The following is a 15774-nucleotide window of genomic DNA, read 5'->3' as shown; positions in this document are numbered from 1 at the left end:
CATGACTTCCCCTTGATGAAACTGTGCTGACTTTGCCCTATTTTACCATGCACTTCCAAGTATTCTGAAATCTCATCCTTAATAATGGACTCTAAAATCTTAACTTGCAGACTCTTCATATTCTCTTCACAAATTAGGTTCCTTGTGTCATCTTTGTGTCATCAGCAAATTTAGTAACCATACATTCAGTCCTGTCATCCAAGTATTAAAATAGATTGTAATAGTTGAGGCCCAGCACTGATCCCTATGGCACTGCACATCTTGCCCACATGAAAATTGCCCACATGAAAATTACCCACTTCTGCCTACTCTTGTTTCCTTTTGCCCAACTAATCCTCTATCCATGCTAATATGTTACCCCCTATGCCATGAGCTCTTATTTAGTGTAGTAACCTTTGATGTGGCACCTTGTCAACTGCCTTCTGGAAATAAAAGTACACAACATTCATTGGTTAACTATTATCCACTTTGCTTGTTACTTCCTCAAAAAACTCTAACAAATTAGTCAAACACGATTTCCCTTTCACAAAACCATGTTGACTCTGCCTCATTGCATTGAGATTTTCTAAGTGCCCTGATATAACCTCCTTAGTAATAGATTTCAGTATTTTCCTGATGACAGATGTTAAGCTAACTGGCCTGCTTTCTGTCTCCCTCCTTTCTTAAATAAAGGAGTTACATTCGCTATTTTCCAATCTGATGGGACCTTTCCAGAACCTAGGGAATTTTGGAAAATTAAAACCAATGCGTCAACTATCTCGGCAGCCACTTCTTTTAAGATCCTGGAATGAAGTCCATCAAGACCTAGGGACTTGTCAGCTTTTAATTCTAATAATTTTCTCAGGACCCGTTCCCTGGTTTTTGTAATTATTTTACGTTCTTTCTCTTTCCACCCCACCCCCCCCCCCCAACCCCACCACCTTTCATCTCTTGATTCACAATTATTTCTGGAATGTTAATTTGTATCCTTCACAGTGAAGACAGACGCAACATCTGCCATTTCCTTATTTTCCATTATTAATTCCCCAAACACAATCTCCCGAGGACCAACGCTCACTTTACTTTTTTCATTTTTAAATATCTGTAGACACTCTTACTATCTGTTTTAATATTTCTATCTAGCTTTCTCTCGTACTCTTACTTCTCCCTCATTTTTTTTAGTCAATCTTTGTTTTTTTAATATTCCGTCCAATCTTCTAACCTGCCACTAAACTTCATGGAATTGTACACTTCTTCTTTCAACTTTATACTATCTTTAACTTACTTAGTTAGCCACAGATGGTGTGTTCTTCCCTTAGAGTCTTTCATTCTCACTGGAATGACTGGTGAGTGTAATGATATATCTCCTTAAATGTCTGCCACTGCATCTCAACTGACCTATCCCTTAACCTAATTTCACAGTTCACTTTGGTCAGCTCTGTCTGTAGGCCCTCATAATTGCCGTCATTTAAGTTTAAAACACAAGTCATAGATCCACTCTTTTGTCGCACAAACTGAATGTAAAATTCGATCATGTTATGATCACGGCTACCTAGGGGTGCCTTTAATGTGAGGTCATTAATCCTGAATTGCACATTACAAGATCTAGAATAGCCTGCTGTCTGGTTGGTTCTGGAATGTGCTGCTCTTAGAAACTGTTCTGAAAATACTCCATGAACTCATCTTCCAGGCTAGCTTTGCTCATCTGGTTCATCCAATCTATATGTAGGTTGAAATCATCCATGATTATCACCATACCTTTCTCACAAGCCCCCATTATTTCTTCTTGTATACCCTACCTACAGTGTAGTTACTGTTAGGTGGCCTATAATCTATTTCCACAATTGACTTCCTACCTTTACTATTTCTTATCTCCACCACAATCTAATTCTACACCTTGCTCTTTAGACCTAATGTCATCTCTCTCTATTTTACTAATGTCATCCTTGATTAGCAGAACTACCCTTCCACTTTTTACTAGCTTCCTGTCCTTCCAAAATGTCATGCATCCTTGAATATTCAGGCTCCAGCTTTTGTCATTATACAACCATGTCTTTGTAATGGCTATTAGATCATACATATTTATTTCTATTTGTGCTGTCAATTTATCAGTTTTGTTGCGAATGCTACATACATTCAGATACAGTGCCTTTAGTTCTCTCTTCTTACTACTTTCTCAATCTCTGGCCACGTTATGTGCACTCTTAAGTTTGTATGCTCTGTCCCTTCCTGCCAAACTCTGATTATCATTTCCCTTATTGCTGCCTTGCTTCTTTGCCTTGTCTTCTCTCTTTAATGTATCACATCTTCCCACATTTGATCCCTCCCACCCAATGGAAAGATATTGGTGCTCTTCTGATCCAAGAAGACAGTCCTTGAATTGAGGGAGCTTTGAAAGATTATAAATGACACATCAAGAATTTTTTTTTTAAACACCCTGGGGTGGAAATCTTTGGATTCTGGAGATTTATCTATTTTTAATTTCATTTGTTGTTCCATTACCATTTTTAAAAAACACATTGATTTAGTTACTTCCTCCCCATGGTGTATTTTTATTTGTATCTCTGGTACTTTATTCTCATCGTCTACTGTGAAAACAGACACATGTGTGAAGGATTCATGACAAATTGACCTTTTACCAATTTGAATCAGTGTGCATTTGTTTAATTAAAACAGAAAATGCCAGAACTACTCAGCAGTCTGGCAGCATCTGTGGAGACAAACAGTTAACATTCCGGGTCATTAATCTTTCATCAGAATTTTGTGTAAAAGTCAGTTGAAGTAATCCTTAAGTTGTCTTCTTAAGCCATTTAATATCCCCTATCTCCTTTCTTTAGTCTCAACTCAGTCTATCATGTTTTGCTTTTAATCTAGGATAAAATGTTCTTGCACCTCTATTCTGTGAACGGCAAGCACTTGGTCTCTGTGACTCTGGATGAGCGGGTATCCGCAATGTGTATCGTTGAAGAGTTTGTGGTGCTGGGCACTGAGCAATGCTCACTGGAGATCCGGGACCTTCAGAGGTAGGGTGATTCAGGCTTCTGCTTCATTATATTTGACACACAGAACAGATGTACCATCACTGAACTTTGGGGGAGATTGAAAGTCTTAGATATTATCAACGCAAATAAATTTGTGTTTTTAAAAAATATACATTTATTGGTATCCCATTGCTCTTGTGTGTAAGGGCACTAGGAGATGTGGTACTGAGCTGCATAGATGAATAGAAGAAGATGATTCAATATCTAGTCAGTGCTAAAGCTGGGTGTTGACCTAGTTAAACTGAGAATGCTGATGAGGTGGTGTAGAGGGGGTTTTGCTCTATCAAACCCATGCTATAATTGCCCTCTTGAGTGTTTGATTCAGCAGTGTAGAGGTGAGGGAACATGACTCTGTATCAAATGTGTGTTGTACCTGCTCCAAGAGTGTTTGATGGGACAGTATACAGGGAGCTTTGCTCCATATCTTAACTATTTAAAAATTTGATCCAGTTATTTTGCTCCATTGTCAACCTGATAAGTATCCTGAATATTTTTTTGCACAACTTACGGACTGGCATTACACACTCTGTGGTAGGGAACCCTGACTTTTTCATTGATCTCATGAACTGGTGCCAGACGCTGGCTCCACTTTTGGTGTGCTAATGGTACAAGATGGATATGTAAATCAGACAGCAAAACCACCACACTGCTACAGTCTCACTGTACCCAAAATCGGGGCAGGAAAGATGCAATGGCTTTGGAGCATCTGCAGCGCAGATTCACCAGTTAACTCCAGGATTTAAAGGGTTACGATATGAGAAGTTACATGAATGTGGTTTATACTCCCTTGTTTAAAAGGTTGAGGGGTGATGTAATCAAGATGCGAAAAACAATAAAAGGTTGATACAGAGAAGCTTTTTCTTCTAGTGGGGAGATTTTGAACCCAGGGCACAATCTCTATGGTTAGGCCATTTAGGAAATCAAGAATCACTTTTTCCACGCAGAGTAGTGGAAATCTATAATTATTTCCCTCAAAAGGCTATAGATGCTGATTCAACTGAAACTTTTCAAATTGAATTTGATAGACTGTTGTTGGCTAAAGGTGTCAAGGGATATGGATGGATCAAAGGCGCGTAAATGGAGTTAGGTACAGATCAATCATGATCTAATTGAATGAATGGTGAAACAGGCTCAAGAGGGTGAATTGTATAATCTGATCTTAAGTTCTGTCACAAGTGTCAGAGAAACACGTTGACTTTGTTATGATGTGTCATGTTAATTTATTGCTTTTTTTTCAGCTTGAAGAGTGCAATGCAGAAACTGGTCATGAAGGTTCCCATTCATTGTGTCTCCATTACCAAAGATAACAGCCATATTCTAGTAGGATTAAATGATGGAAAACTGATTGTGGTGGCATCAGAAAAACCCTCTGAGGTAAAACTTAAAGTGAAGAATGCACAAGAAGCTTGATTGGTTAACAGTAATTACACAACAATTTGCATTTATATAACACCTTTACGTAGGAAAACATCTGATGGTGTTTCATTGAAAAATTAATATTGAGCCAAAGAACTTACCAGGGAGTGATTAAAAGCTTGGTCAAAGTGATAGGTTTTAGGGATGGTCTTCAAGGAGAGATTGAAACACCTCAACTTGAATCAATCTAAGATCATTGGTCCAAGACACACTCTAGAAACATGAGTGCATAATCTAGACTAATTCAAAGCTGCAATACTGAGGGAGAGCTGCAGTGGTACCATTTTATCAGTTGAGATATTTGTATGTTGCAAAAGTTTTGAAGAGCATTAGTTATTCCAGATGATGTTTAAAAAGCCACCAACGCTACCAAACCAGAGTAAGAGGCCATTTACCTAATTTTCTGTCCATGGGGCCTTCCTGTGCACAAATTGGTTGCTGTGTTAGGCACAGAAAAATACTAGTTGCACTTTAAAAAGTAATGCATTAACTGACAAACACTTTGGGATATCCCATGGACCTGAAAGGCCCTATGTAAATGTAACCTCTTCCTTTTCATGTGTTGGGTAGTTACAAGAGACTGGTCAAAATATTGTTCATTTACACCTTTGGAACCAACTCAGACTGATGGAATCATAGAACCAAAGAATAGTACAGCACTGAAGGTATTCATTTGGCCTCTCAAGTCTGCACTGGCTTTCTTGAAGAGTATCCAGGTGGTCCCATTCTCCCACACTTTCCCTATATCCTTGCAATTTTTTTCTCCTTCAAATATTTACCTGTCTGTATCTCATCTATGGTCCCTTCCATTTAACACTCCAACCATGCCTCTCACATGCTGGTGCTGCTCTCTCCAAAGGCTGTGAATCCTGGGTCAATTGAAATTTTCAGAACTTCGATCAATACATTTTTTTGTTAGATAATCGTATCAAGGGATAAGGAATAAAAACAGATAAAAGGATTTAAGGTGCAGATTAGCTATGATCATGGCTAATTAAAAGGTGGAAAGGGGTCCAGTCATGCATCGAGAACAGTCATGTGGGCAAGATACTAGAGGGTTGTTATGTCCATGAAATGACAGCTCAACAGTAGACAGCACTTCCAGGAGAGAACAGGATGGAAAGGGGATGGAGAGCTGGTAGCAGCAGACCTTATTTTAATCCCTGCACTTCTTTTCAGATTCGGTCAAGTCAATTTGCTAGGCGGCTGTGGAGTTCCACCAGGCGTATTTCCCAAGTGTCGTCTGGAGAAACTGAGTACAACAAGACTGACACAAGCACAAAGTAGAACTCGCCCATGACAGGCCACATTCCATCAAGAATCTACCTACTGTTACAATCTTCATTAAAAAAAACGTTTCTATTTATTTAAAAACTTTAAAAAAACATGAAAACTCAGCTAAGCTGGCAGGCTGAAGAAGCATAAGGCTGTACTTCTTCAACCACATGTGATGTGCTGCATTCACCAACCAAAGCGCCTGTTCGGATCCAAAGGATTTAAAAAATTGAATGTTTACAAGGAATGTGGAAAAAGAATCCGATGCCTTAATAATGCAAGGACTTTTAAAATATTTTTTTTATAGACAATTGTCGATCTTTGACAACAATCTTCTCTCTGCACAATGCAAACTTCTGGATATATGTAAAATGACATGGTTATTATGAGGGTGTGAAGGTGTTAATAATTCAGTTTCGGAGGGGGCTTTTTGTGGGGCAGGACACATTTTTTACCAATACTCCGAGTCTTCTTCATTTCTATTGTTTTGTCACGGTTACGCATTGAGACAGTTAGAGACACAACAAGATGCATTGGTAAAGATTAAAATGCTTGTACAGAATTGTTGTTATCCGCTAACATTTGATATATAAGTTTCCCACTGTAACAGACCGTGCATAAGTCTGTCACAGTAACATCTGGTTTCTCAGTCATCTAGTAACAGTTGGTGTATGTCATCCATTTCCCTACTTTAAATCTGCAAATATGGGAGATTTAATCATAGTCATTTACAGTACAGAAGGATGACTTTTGGCCCATCAAGTCTGTCAGCAATCCAGTCAGTCTCATTCTCCCACTCTATTCCTGTAGCCTTTCAAGTTTATTTACTTCAAGTGCCCTTCCACTTTCCATTTGAAATCATAAATCATCACTGCTTCCAGCACCCTCGTGGACAGTGAGTTCCAGAGTACCACTCACTGCATAAAATGGTTTTCTCACAACTTCCCAACATCTTTCATCCAAAACCTTAAATCTATGTCCCAAAGTCTTGGTATAATGGGAACAGTTTTTCCTTGTCTACCTTATCCAAACTTGTCATAATCTTGTACACTTCAATCAAATTTCCCCTGAATCTCCTTTGCTCCAAGAAAAACAACTCCAGCATCTCTAACCTAACCTTGTAGCTAAAATCCTCTGTAGTTAAAATTTACCCTATTTGTTGGTTCTTTTTTAGACTGTGACTCTGTTAAATCAAAGTCTCTGAAACCGGGAAGTCATTCAAGCTCCCCTCTCCAATTTATACAATCGAGCATTGGATTGAAAGCTTTTACTGCAAAGGAGCCAGTTCAATGATTACGCTGTTCTTGCGAACTTACTGTTTTAGTAAATATAAGATCTGGTGTCTCACCTTCAGCTAGGAGCACCACTCCTAAGGAGCACATGACGTGGGCTGTGATATTCTCTCATTTATTTTGAAATTGCTTGCTGTGCACCAAAATCTACCATTGTGTACTATTCATGCCTGGAGGAGCAGAACTATCGCCATTATCCTCCGTCAGTTAATTTTCACAAGCCACAATATCCAGTAACAATGCCCATCAGTCACATGGGCGAGATACTGGAGAGTTGCTATGTCCATGGACCCACAGCTCAACAATAGTCAGCACCTTAAGGAGAGAACAAGAGGGAAAATGGATGCAGAGTTGGTTGCAGCACACCTTATTTTAATCCCTGCGCTTGTTTCAGATGCGGTCAGGCAAATTTGCTAGGCGGCAGCGGAGTTCCACCAGATGCACTTCCCAAGTGCCATCTGGAGAAATTGAGTACAATAAGACTGACATGAACACAAAGTAGAACTCGCTCATTCCACCAAGAATCAACCCACTTTTCTATTTATTTAAAAACATAAAAAAGCATGAAAACTCTGCAAAGCTGGATCAACGTTACTGTAACAGTGCCTTCCCCAATCTTGTCATCAGGGAGGCAATTCTTCTGTTTTATCTGGTCTCCAATTTCTCTCTGTAACTTTTCTTATATCATTCCCAATTTTAAAGATTACAGTTCCTTTCCTTAAATCCTTTTAAGCTGTAAATGCACATTCTTCTCCCTTAGATTTTTAATCTCGACACAGGACACTGACTCCCACTCTTAACCCTATTTACTTTCCTCCAAGACTGCTGAAGTCCTGACTTGCCATTCTTCCATACTCTTGAAACATATTTTTGAAACCAAAGCTTGCAATCATCCAATTACTGTTTTTTGATTTACTTGTCTTCCATTCCACTCTTCTCAATATTACAGGTATCCTGCAGTATGAACCTTAGACTTTCATTTTCACTTCTCAATATTAAAGAATTAAGTTGACTCCTTGAACCTAACAGTGGATCTGAAAATTTGGATACAGCCACTTGACTGATTTCAGAATCCAGATTTAATGTTTTTAGGGGTTGATGAAAGTTTCCCAAGACTAAATGTCAGGCACCCGCAATTGGGGTGTAACATTTTGTCTTAGTCCTGTTAGGCAGTAGGGAAGAGAAGTGGGGGGTGTCAGGCAAGATCCCTTCTTCTGACCTTTATAGAGTCACTTGAGGGTGAGGTGGTCTCAAACTATCAGGTTAAACAATGCCCTGACATTGCCTGGGCTCAGATGTAATAAATGGGCATTTGGGTGAAATTACAGTCATGAGTCCTGGCATGAATCCACATCTTCAGGAAAGAAATGGAAAAGCAAAGGAAGATCAAAGAATGAATAATAACTACTTCATTTGGTGATAGGACATTTTTATATATTTTAGATATTGATTTGGTTTTAAACTTGGGATATTGCTGAAATAGAAGTAGGGAATCATTCCTCAGTTATCAATCTGGACAAGGTCATCTTTTCATTTCTCACAGGGTTGAGCTACTCATATGGCACATTTTCATTCCATGCCCCCACCCCCAACCTTGACAGTCTCCCTCATGGTTCAACAAATCTTATCAGCTTAATAATGGAGTGCTCCACTGCAATTCCTGATTATTTATGTATGGCTGGGATGAATACTCAGTTGGGAAACCCACTGGTTTTCTCATGAGTTCCCTATAAACAAAACTTCTTTTTAAAATTCATCAAAAATGTTACATTTGTTTATCTGTAAAATATTTTTAGGCCCTGTTATTAATCTTAACTGTATTTTAAGTATAATGGATATTTGAAAATTATTTTAATGAAACTACTTTAATTTACTAATTAGATTTCTGGGAAAATGGCTATAGGTCACCACACTATTCAGTTCCAGGGCTTCTTCAGCAGGATCTCCCAAACCCACAATCTTCCACCTAAAAGGACATCCTGACTTGGACACTGTTCCTTCATCACCACTGGGTCAAAATCCTGAAACTTTCTACCTAATTGTATTTTGGGTGTACTTATACCACATGGACTGCAACAGTTCATGAAGACAGCCTACCAACACCTCTAGCATTTAGGAATTGGTAATAAATGTCAACATCGCCCATAGCCCACGAATAGGTTATTTTAAAATTGTGTGTATGCAACATGTGACCTTGCCCCAGCAAGAGCAGACAGTGTTTCATGATTTAATGATGGGGGCTACATGTGCACTGGATAACAGAAAAGTCTCTGTTTGACCAATAAAGACTTAAGATTGCAAATTAAGATTGAGATTCAGAGGGATCTGAGTGTCCTAGTGCATGAATCACAAAAGCTTAGTACACAGGTACAGGTAATTAAGGTAATTAAGAAAGCTAATTGAATGTTATTTATTGTGAGGGGAATTGATTAGAAAAATAGGGAGGTTATGCTTCACTTGTACAGGGCATTGGTGAGACCACATCTGGAGTATTGTGTACAGTTCTGGTCTCCTTATTTAAAGATGTAAATGTGTTAGAAGCAGTGCGGAGAAGGTTTACTAGACTAATACCAGGAATGGGTGGGTGGTCTTGTGAGGAAAGGTTGCACAGGTTAGGTTTGTATCCACTAGAATTTAGAAGAGTAAGAGGTAACTTAACTGAAACCTTTAAGATCCTGAGGCGTCTTGACAGGGTAGATGTGGAGAGGATGTTTCCTCTTGTGGGAGAATCTAGAAGTAGGGATCACTGTTTAAAAATAAGGGATTGCTCATTTAAGATTCAGATGAGGGAAAAATCTTTTCTCTGAGGGCTGAGAGTCTTTGGAATTCTCTTCCTTAAAAGGTGGTGAGACAGAACTAGATAGATCCTTCATTAACAAGGGGTGAAAGGCTATCGGGGGTAGGCAGGAATGTGGGGTTGAAGTTACGTTCATATCAGCCATGATCTTATTGAATAGCGGAGCAGGTGCGAGGGGCCCAGTGGTCTACTACTGTTCCTAATTCATATGTTCTTATGACTGAACTGAATAATTTGTATAAAAGCAATTCTAGAGAGGCTCACACTTTTTAAGCCTTGTGTACAACATAAGTTTGAGTCACACAGACCAGCAAGGCCACAGTTTCTTGATTTGGGCTGAGTATGCATATCTCAGTTTCAGCAGTGGTGGAGACACCAAAATTGTCCTGAACAATCTTGGGTTAAGGGTAGAAGTGGAGGGTGGGATAAATCTGGGAGGGTTCCTTTCTCTACGTGCAGTAACTTTAGTTGGAATATGCATGTGTGAACATTGATGGACATGAATTAAGCTTGTCTTCCCTGATCCTCAGATGAGATATTGGAGGACTGCTGACACTTAAGGTTAAATAGCTTTTTCCTTGAGGAGAAGGTCCTAAAACTGTATTTAAAAGAAACTGTATTTAGAATCCCATCTGGATTTTTAGATGTACTATTTCCACAGTAGTGAATCTTCCAATAACATTCACTCCAAATCCTACAGTCTTGGAACTAAGCCACTGTTCATTTCAGGTGGTTGTTTAATAAAAGACCGCTACAATTTAGCAGTGGCCAAAACTCTCATAGTGATCAGGCTCAAGCCTCTGCACCAACTAAATTTATCATGCCTGTTGGACTCACGGAGCAGAGGCAACAATATTATCTTGACCCCAGTATCATAAACACACAAGGCAATATGAGGTTATTATTGTACTAATATCCGTAGGATACAACTAAAAGTTCACAAGCCGCTCATTCCAACAAATTTCCCAGGGGTTATTAATTTTCCTACCCTTCAGTTTGTATCATCCCTCACCCCCTGCCACCACCACTTCCTGCACCACCAATTGAGTGTTTATAGCACAAAGAGTTTCTAGTGCAGCCACACGCCCTAGGGGACCAGAAATCCCAAGCAAAGTTGGGTTTTGAGAGGAAGCATCACAGAACGATTCAGCTGCCGACTCACTTAGCCCAACTGCCCCTTTGTAAAGAGGTCAAAATAATTGAAAACATGTTAAAAAAAAACATAGTTGGGATTGGATTAGGGACTGTGTCAAAGATTGGAAGACCAAAAGTGGCCCCCCGAATCACCATTTTCTGGGCATTTGTAGCCAATCCCCAGCCCCTGCTTCACAGAGCAAGATTGAGAGAATACCCAGCATTGCGAATCCTTGCTGCTACTTCCTTATGCAGTCTTCACCAAGAAAACATGTCACAGGCTCTGGCATCTCTTGGTCCCAACCTAATTTGTGGCCTTTCCTCCATACTCCTGGCAATGTTTTAATGGAATTGCACCCAATGAGTCTGCATTTTTGAGCCTACAATCAGGAATACAGACTGCTTGTTGGGAGCAGCCACTGGGCCCAACAATCCCAATTTGGGTGCACTTTTGGGCTCATTTACTTCCTCCAGCCAAGACCCTGCCTCAGTAAAAACTGAGCTAGGCAGGGGAACATTAAGCAGATTTCCCACACCTGATTAGCCAATCAATATTGCCAGAATATGTGCATATCACATAATTGTTACAGTGCAGAAGGACATTAGTGGTCATTGATGTTCCCTTATTTTAAGATAACGTCAAGCTTACTGCTAGCAGACTGAATACTGTTTTTCTTGTATAAACCTTTAATATGTATGTGGATTGATTTGTTTTGGCTTGTTGGAGACAAGAAAGGAAAATTACATGATTGTTGGAAAAGGCAAAAAATGTGATTCAAGATGCCATCTATTTGAGCACTGTGATTCATACAAAATACAGTTGCTTCTATGTAGAATGGTGATTTGTGTAGCAGACTATTTTTGGAGAGGTTTTGACAATGGAGAATAGTTGAGCTTTCAATTTTGGTGTTCTGCACTATGTATATTAACCATCACAGTGGTGAACATCAAGGGACACAGCTATAGATATTCTTTCTGTCAGCAATTCTTTGAAATGAGATAAAGTGAAAAAGTCAATTGCTTGGATTTGAAGTTTCTCTTTTCAAGAAAAGAACACATGCCTTTATGTTTATTTCACTGCCTGATTGCAGAGTAGATGTTTTGATGAGTACATTCCCATAGACATTGAGTTTTTTAATCTCAATGCATCTATGTACAGATGTATGCTTCTTTACTTTATGTTTGTGTGTGTGTGTGTGTGGTGTGTGTGTATGTACGTGGATTATATTAAAAAGGGAAAAATGCCTTAAATGTAAAAATCAGTGGCCTATTATTGATCTGCATTTGTCCTCCTACTGCTTGTGGTGTATGTGAACTCTTACTTGAAAAACACTGAAAATGAAAAACGATTTATATACATATTATATATATATATATATAATATATATATAGAAAAATATATATATATTTTAAAGATGCCATGTTTTGAATGTCTCTGTACACATTGTGTTATCTTGCTGAGTTTTTAGGTCACAAGCCTCTTGAGAAGATTTCTACAGTTGTCAAATCTCACTTTTATTTTCTCCCTCTAGTTTCTCAATTACTAGGTTTCTAATCCTCCTTGATTCTCATTTGTTACTCTTCTGATTCCTTCTGCCTCAATTCCTTCGAGGCTTTTTTTTCAAAGCATGGGAACATACTGAACAAAACTGCTACAGCTTTCTGTCAAGCATAGTCTGGTCTGACATAGTACAATCTACCTCTGCCCTTCTGTCGAAAGCACCTCCCAGTCAGGCATATCTAGTATGGTAATACAGTGGTTATGCTACTAGACTGATATCCAGAGACGTTGATTGCTCAAAACATCGACTAAAATTGCACAGTGGCAATTTGAGAATTTGAATTCAGTTCTTTTAAAAGGAAAATCTGGAAGCTAAAACCTGGTACCAGCTAAAGTGATCATAAAACTTTTGGATTGTTTTAAAAACTTAACTCGTTCTGTGAAATCCCTCAGAGGATAAAATTTTGATCTATGATTGAATTCAGTTTACCTTTTTGCATAGATATTCCCTGCCCCACATTGTATTGGGCAAAATGAAGCAGCCTGAACCCACAGAACCGTGCCACCTTTCATAACATATTTAACATTGAAAAATATCTCATGACAACTAATAGAGCTGTAAGGAGAAAGCTTATGAAGCTGAGCTAAGGAATGAGGTATCAGGTGGGATGATCAAAAGCTCGTCAGTTAGAGACAAGAATCAAACCTAGTTCTACCTATGGATGTGTTAGTAGTTCTATACTTGTATTTACTTCACCTTCCTTCTATGGAATTCCCTGTGCAGGAGGGGTGATGCGATGAAGTGCTGTTAGCTTTGGGTCTGAAATAGAAAGGAACAGTGGTAGCAATAGAGGTCAAGTTTGCCAGTTGTTCAAAGTGGCCCAGATCGAAAGAAGAACTTAATTAATGTAGTGCCTTTCATAAATTCAAACTGTACCGAGTGCTTTACAATCAACCAAGTACTCGAGTGTATTGTTGTAATGTAGGAAAAACAGTAGTCAATTTATGCAGTTAGTTTCCACAAACAGTAATGAGATAAATGACCAAATAATTTAATGAAGATGGTTGAAGATACATGTTGGGCAGGACACCCATGTTTTTTTATGAAGTGTCATGGGATGTTTTAGGTCCTGAGAGATCTAAGTTTAACATCTGTATCTCTGATACTGCAGCATTCTTTGGCACTGCACTGGAGTGTCAGTCTAAATGATGTGCCCAAGTTTGTGCACCAGAACTTAAGACTCATCACATTCTGATTCATGGCCAAATTTTTGATCCTGAGCCGGGAGCACAGAGCCAGGAAAATTCCTGACTCCACAAAACCGAGGCGGGTGAAACTTCCCCAAAGGTTTGGGTTTTTGCTCCGGGGGGGCTATCTGGAGTCGAGTCCACCAACCCCTGAAGTAGTGGTGAGGTAGAAGCAGGCCCAGCGTGGGTTACGTGACGTGGGTTTAGAAGGTGGGCCGGAAAAGAGTTCCTGCTTTGAGGCAGGAACTGAATGGAGGTGCTGCTGTTGCTCGGAGGAGATATCAATCAACAGTCAGCTACAAACTGTAATAGTTATCCAACTGGTTGCTGACACTGGAACAGATGGTCTTATCATGGGCTTTCCATAGGAGGAAATAGTCATTGCTACTGCCTATTCGCATTGTAGAGTGTGCTCCTTCATTACAAAGTTAAGGCTGGAAAAGCTTCACAAGACACAGCCATGGAGATGGCAGCATCTTGGACCATCAGCTGCTTGTATTGACTCAGGTTATTATAATGCCTCGGGATGACTGATACACATCACGCTTGCCACAATACTTTGCCCTTTCAACTACCCTCTCTCCACCTATCTCCCAGGGTGCGAATATGCAATTGAGCCTTGACCAGGACCTTCACAGCTGCACTCTTTCATGGCACACAGCGTGACTTAGAAGGAACAGGCCAGCAGAGCAGTTTGTGGTTGGGAGCACAGCATGCATCAGGGTAACCCAAAGCCAGGTTACCCTGCATTTGTCCAGACCATTGCCTCCATCACTACCTCCCAGCCCCGCAACATTAGGCGTTGATGAGATAGAGAATATATCTCAGAATTATTACATTGCTGAAGGAGGCCATTCGGCCCAGTTCTGTCTGCACCAGCTCTCCAAGTGAACAATACCATTAGTGCCATTCTCCCCCCTTCTCCCCGTAACGCTGCATATTCTTCCTTTTCAGATAACAGTCTAATTCCCTTTTGAATGCTTCAATTGAACCTTCCTCCACCACACTCTCAGGCAGTGCTTTCCAGATCCTAACCACTTGCTGCATGAATTAAATCTTTTTTTCTCATATCACTTTTGCTTCTTTTGCCAATTACTTTAAACATAGTAAGTGTATAGGTATGACATATGTGCTTGAGACCAATTGAAGCTGGAAGCCTTATGTGCCTCTTTTTACATTTCTCGTGCCAGAATGTCTCACAGAAGTAGAAATGGGGAGGGAGTGGGAGGGGCTGCAGCTGCTTCAGTAACCAGAACCTCCAGGTCTTGGTGGACATGGTACAGAGCTCTATATTGTATCCAAGTGGCTGCCAGAACCCAGCCATAGCAACCAAGAGGGCATGGCAAGAGATAGTCTTCACTGTGGGTGCAGCAGGGGACCATGGATGATCTTTATTCAATGTAGGATGAGGTTCCATGACCTGCTGTGCTCTGGTAAGGTGAGTCGTTTACCATAAGCACACAGAGCCAATTGATGGTTCACATCGGAATGCTGTACCTATGGCGGGAGACCCGACACATATCTCTCCTATAGCATGGAGGCTTATGTGTCCAAGCCACTCCCGTTGGTGCACGCAGTAAAGATGTGAATGTCCACTCTAATACAGTTACAAATTCAAGACATTTGTCCCTGGTGACATTATATATTACACTTGCATTACTTTTTAAGTTGCAGGACAAGAGGCCCCTAATGCCAGGGAGATGGCCCAGACTGGGGGTGGTTGTGCGAGGCTACGGGCAATAAGGAATGTGGAGGAGACAGCGATGGAGGTAGACAGGGTGCCCAACTGGCTGGTTGTCGAGGATAGAGAATTGCCCAAAGAAGGTGTTTAAGGCAGTGATAGAGGCATTTTGGAACACAGTGATGATGGTGAAGGTGTGTTGTTCACTGAACAAAAGGATGTTGGCATGAGAGGGAGTGCGAAGGTTGGGTTGCATGTTAAGGGCACCTTGATTATGGTTGAAGGCAATGGTGTGTATTACAGCGTGCTCTCACAAAGTGAAGGGTTAAATCTCGTTACCTCCTTTTATGTCTCACACAGGTCCCAGAGCCGCTTAGTCATGCGCCCCACCACCCCCAGGGCCACCTCAT

At 40.1% G+C, this 15774-nt stretch overlaps 1 protein-coding gene across 4 annotated transcripts in view; it reads left to right on the top strand.

Annotated features, from left to right (window-relative positions):
• The window catches only part of nbeal2 (neurobeachin-like 2), a 271817-nt gene extending 265544 nt beyond the window's left edge, over positions 1-6273 (top strand). For all 4 annotated transcript variants that reach the window (XM_041189748.1, XM_041189750.1, XM_041189747.1 and 1 more), the window contains 3 exons: positions 2854-3002; positions 4259-4394; positions 5616-6273. In XM_041189748.1, coding sequence (XP_041045682.1) covers positions 2854-3002; positions 4259-4394; positions 5616-5723 — 393 coding nt within the window. In that variant the 3' untranslated portion in view covers positions 5724-6273. The remainder of the gene's footprint in view (positions 1-2853; positions 3003-4258; positions 4395-5615) is intronic.
• Positions 6274-15774: the final 9501 nt, after the last annotated feature.

This window comes from Carcharodon carcharias, chromosome 6 (assembly GCF_017639515.1).
Source record: "Carcharodon carcharias isolate sCarCar2 chromosome 6, sCarCar2.pri, whole genome shotgun sequence".
NCBI classification, from domain to species: domain Eukaryota; kingdom Metazoa; phylum Chordata; class Chondrichthyes; order Lamniformes; family Lamnidae; genus Carcharodon; species Carcharodon carcharias.
Note: the sequence above shows the minus strand (reverse complement) of the source record. Positions and strands in the feature narration are given on the sequence as shown.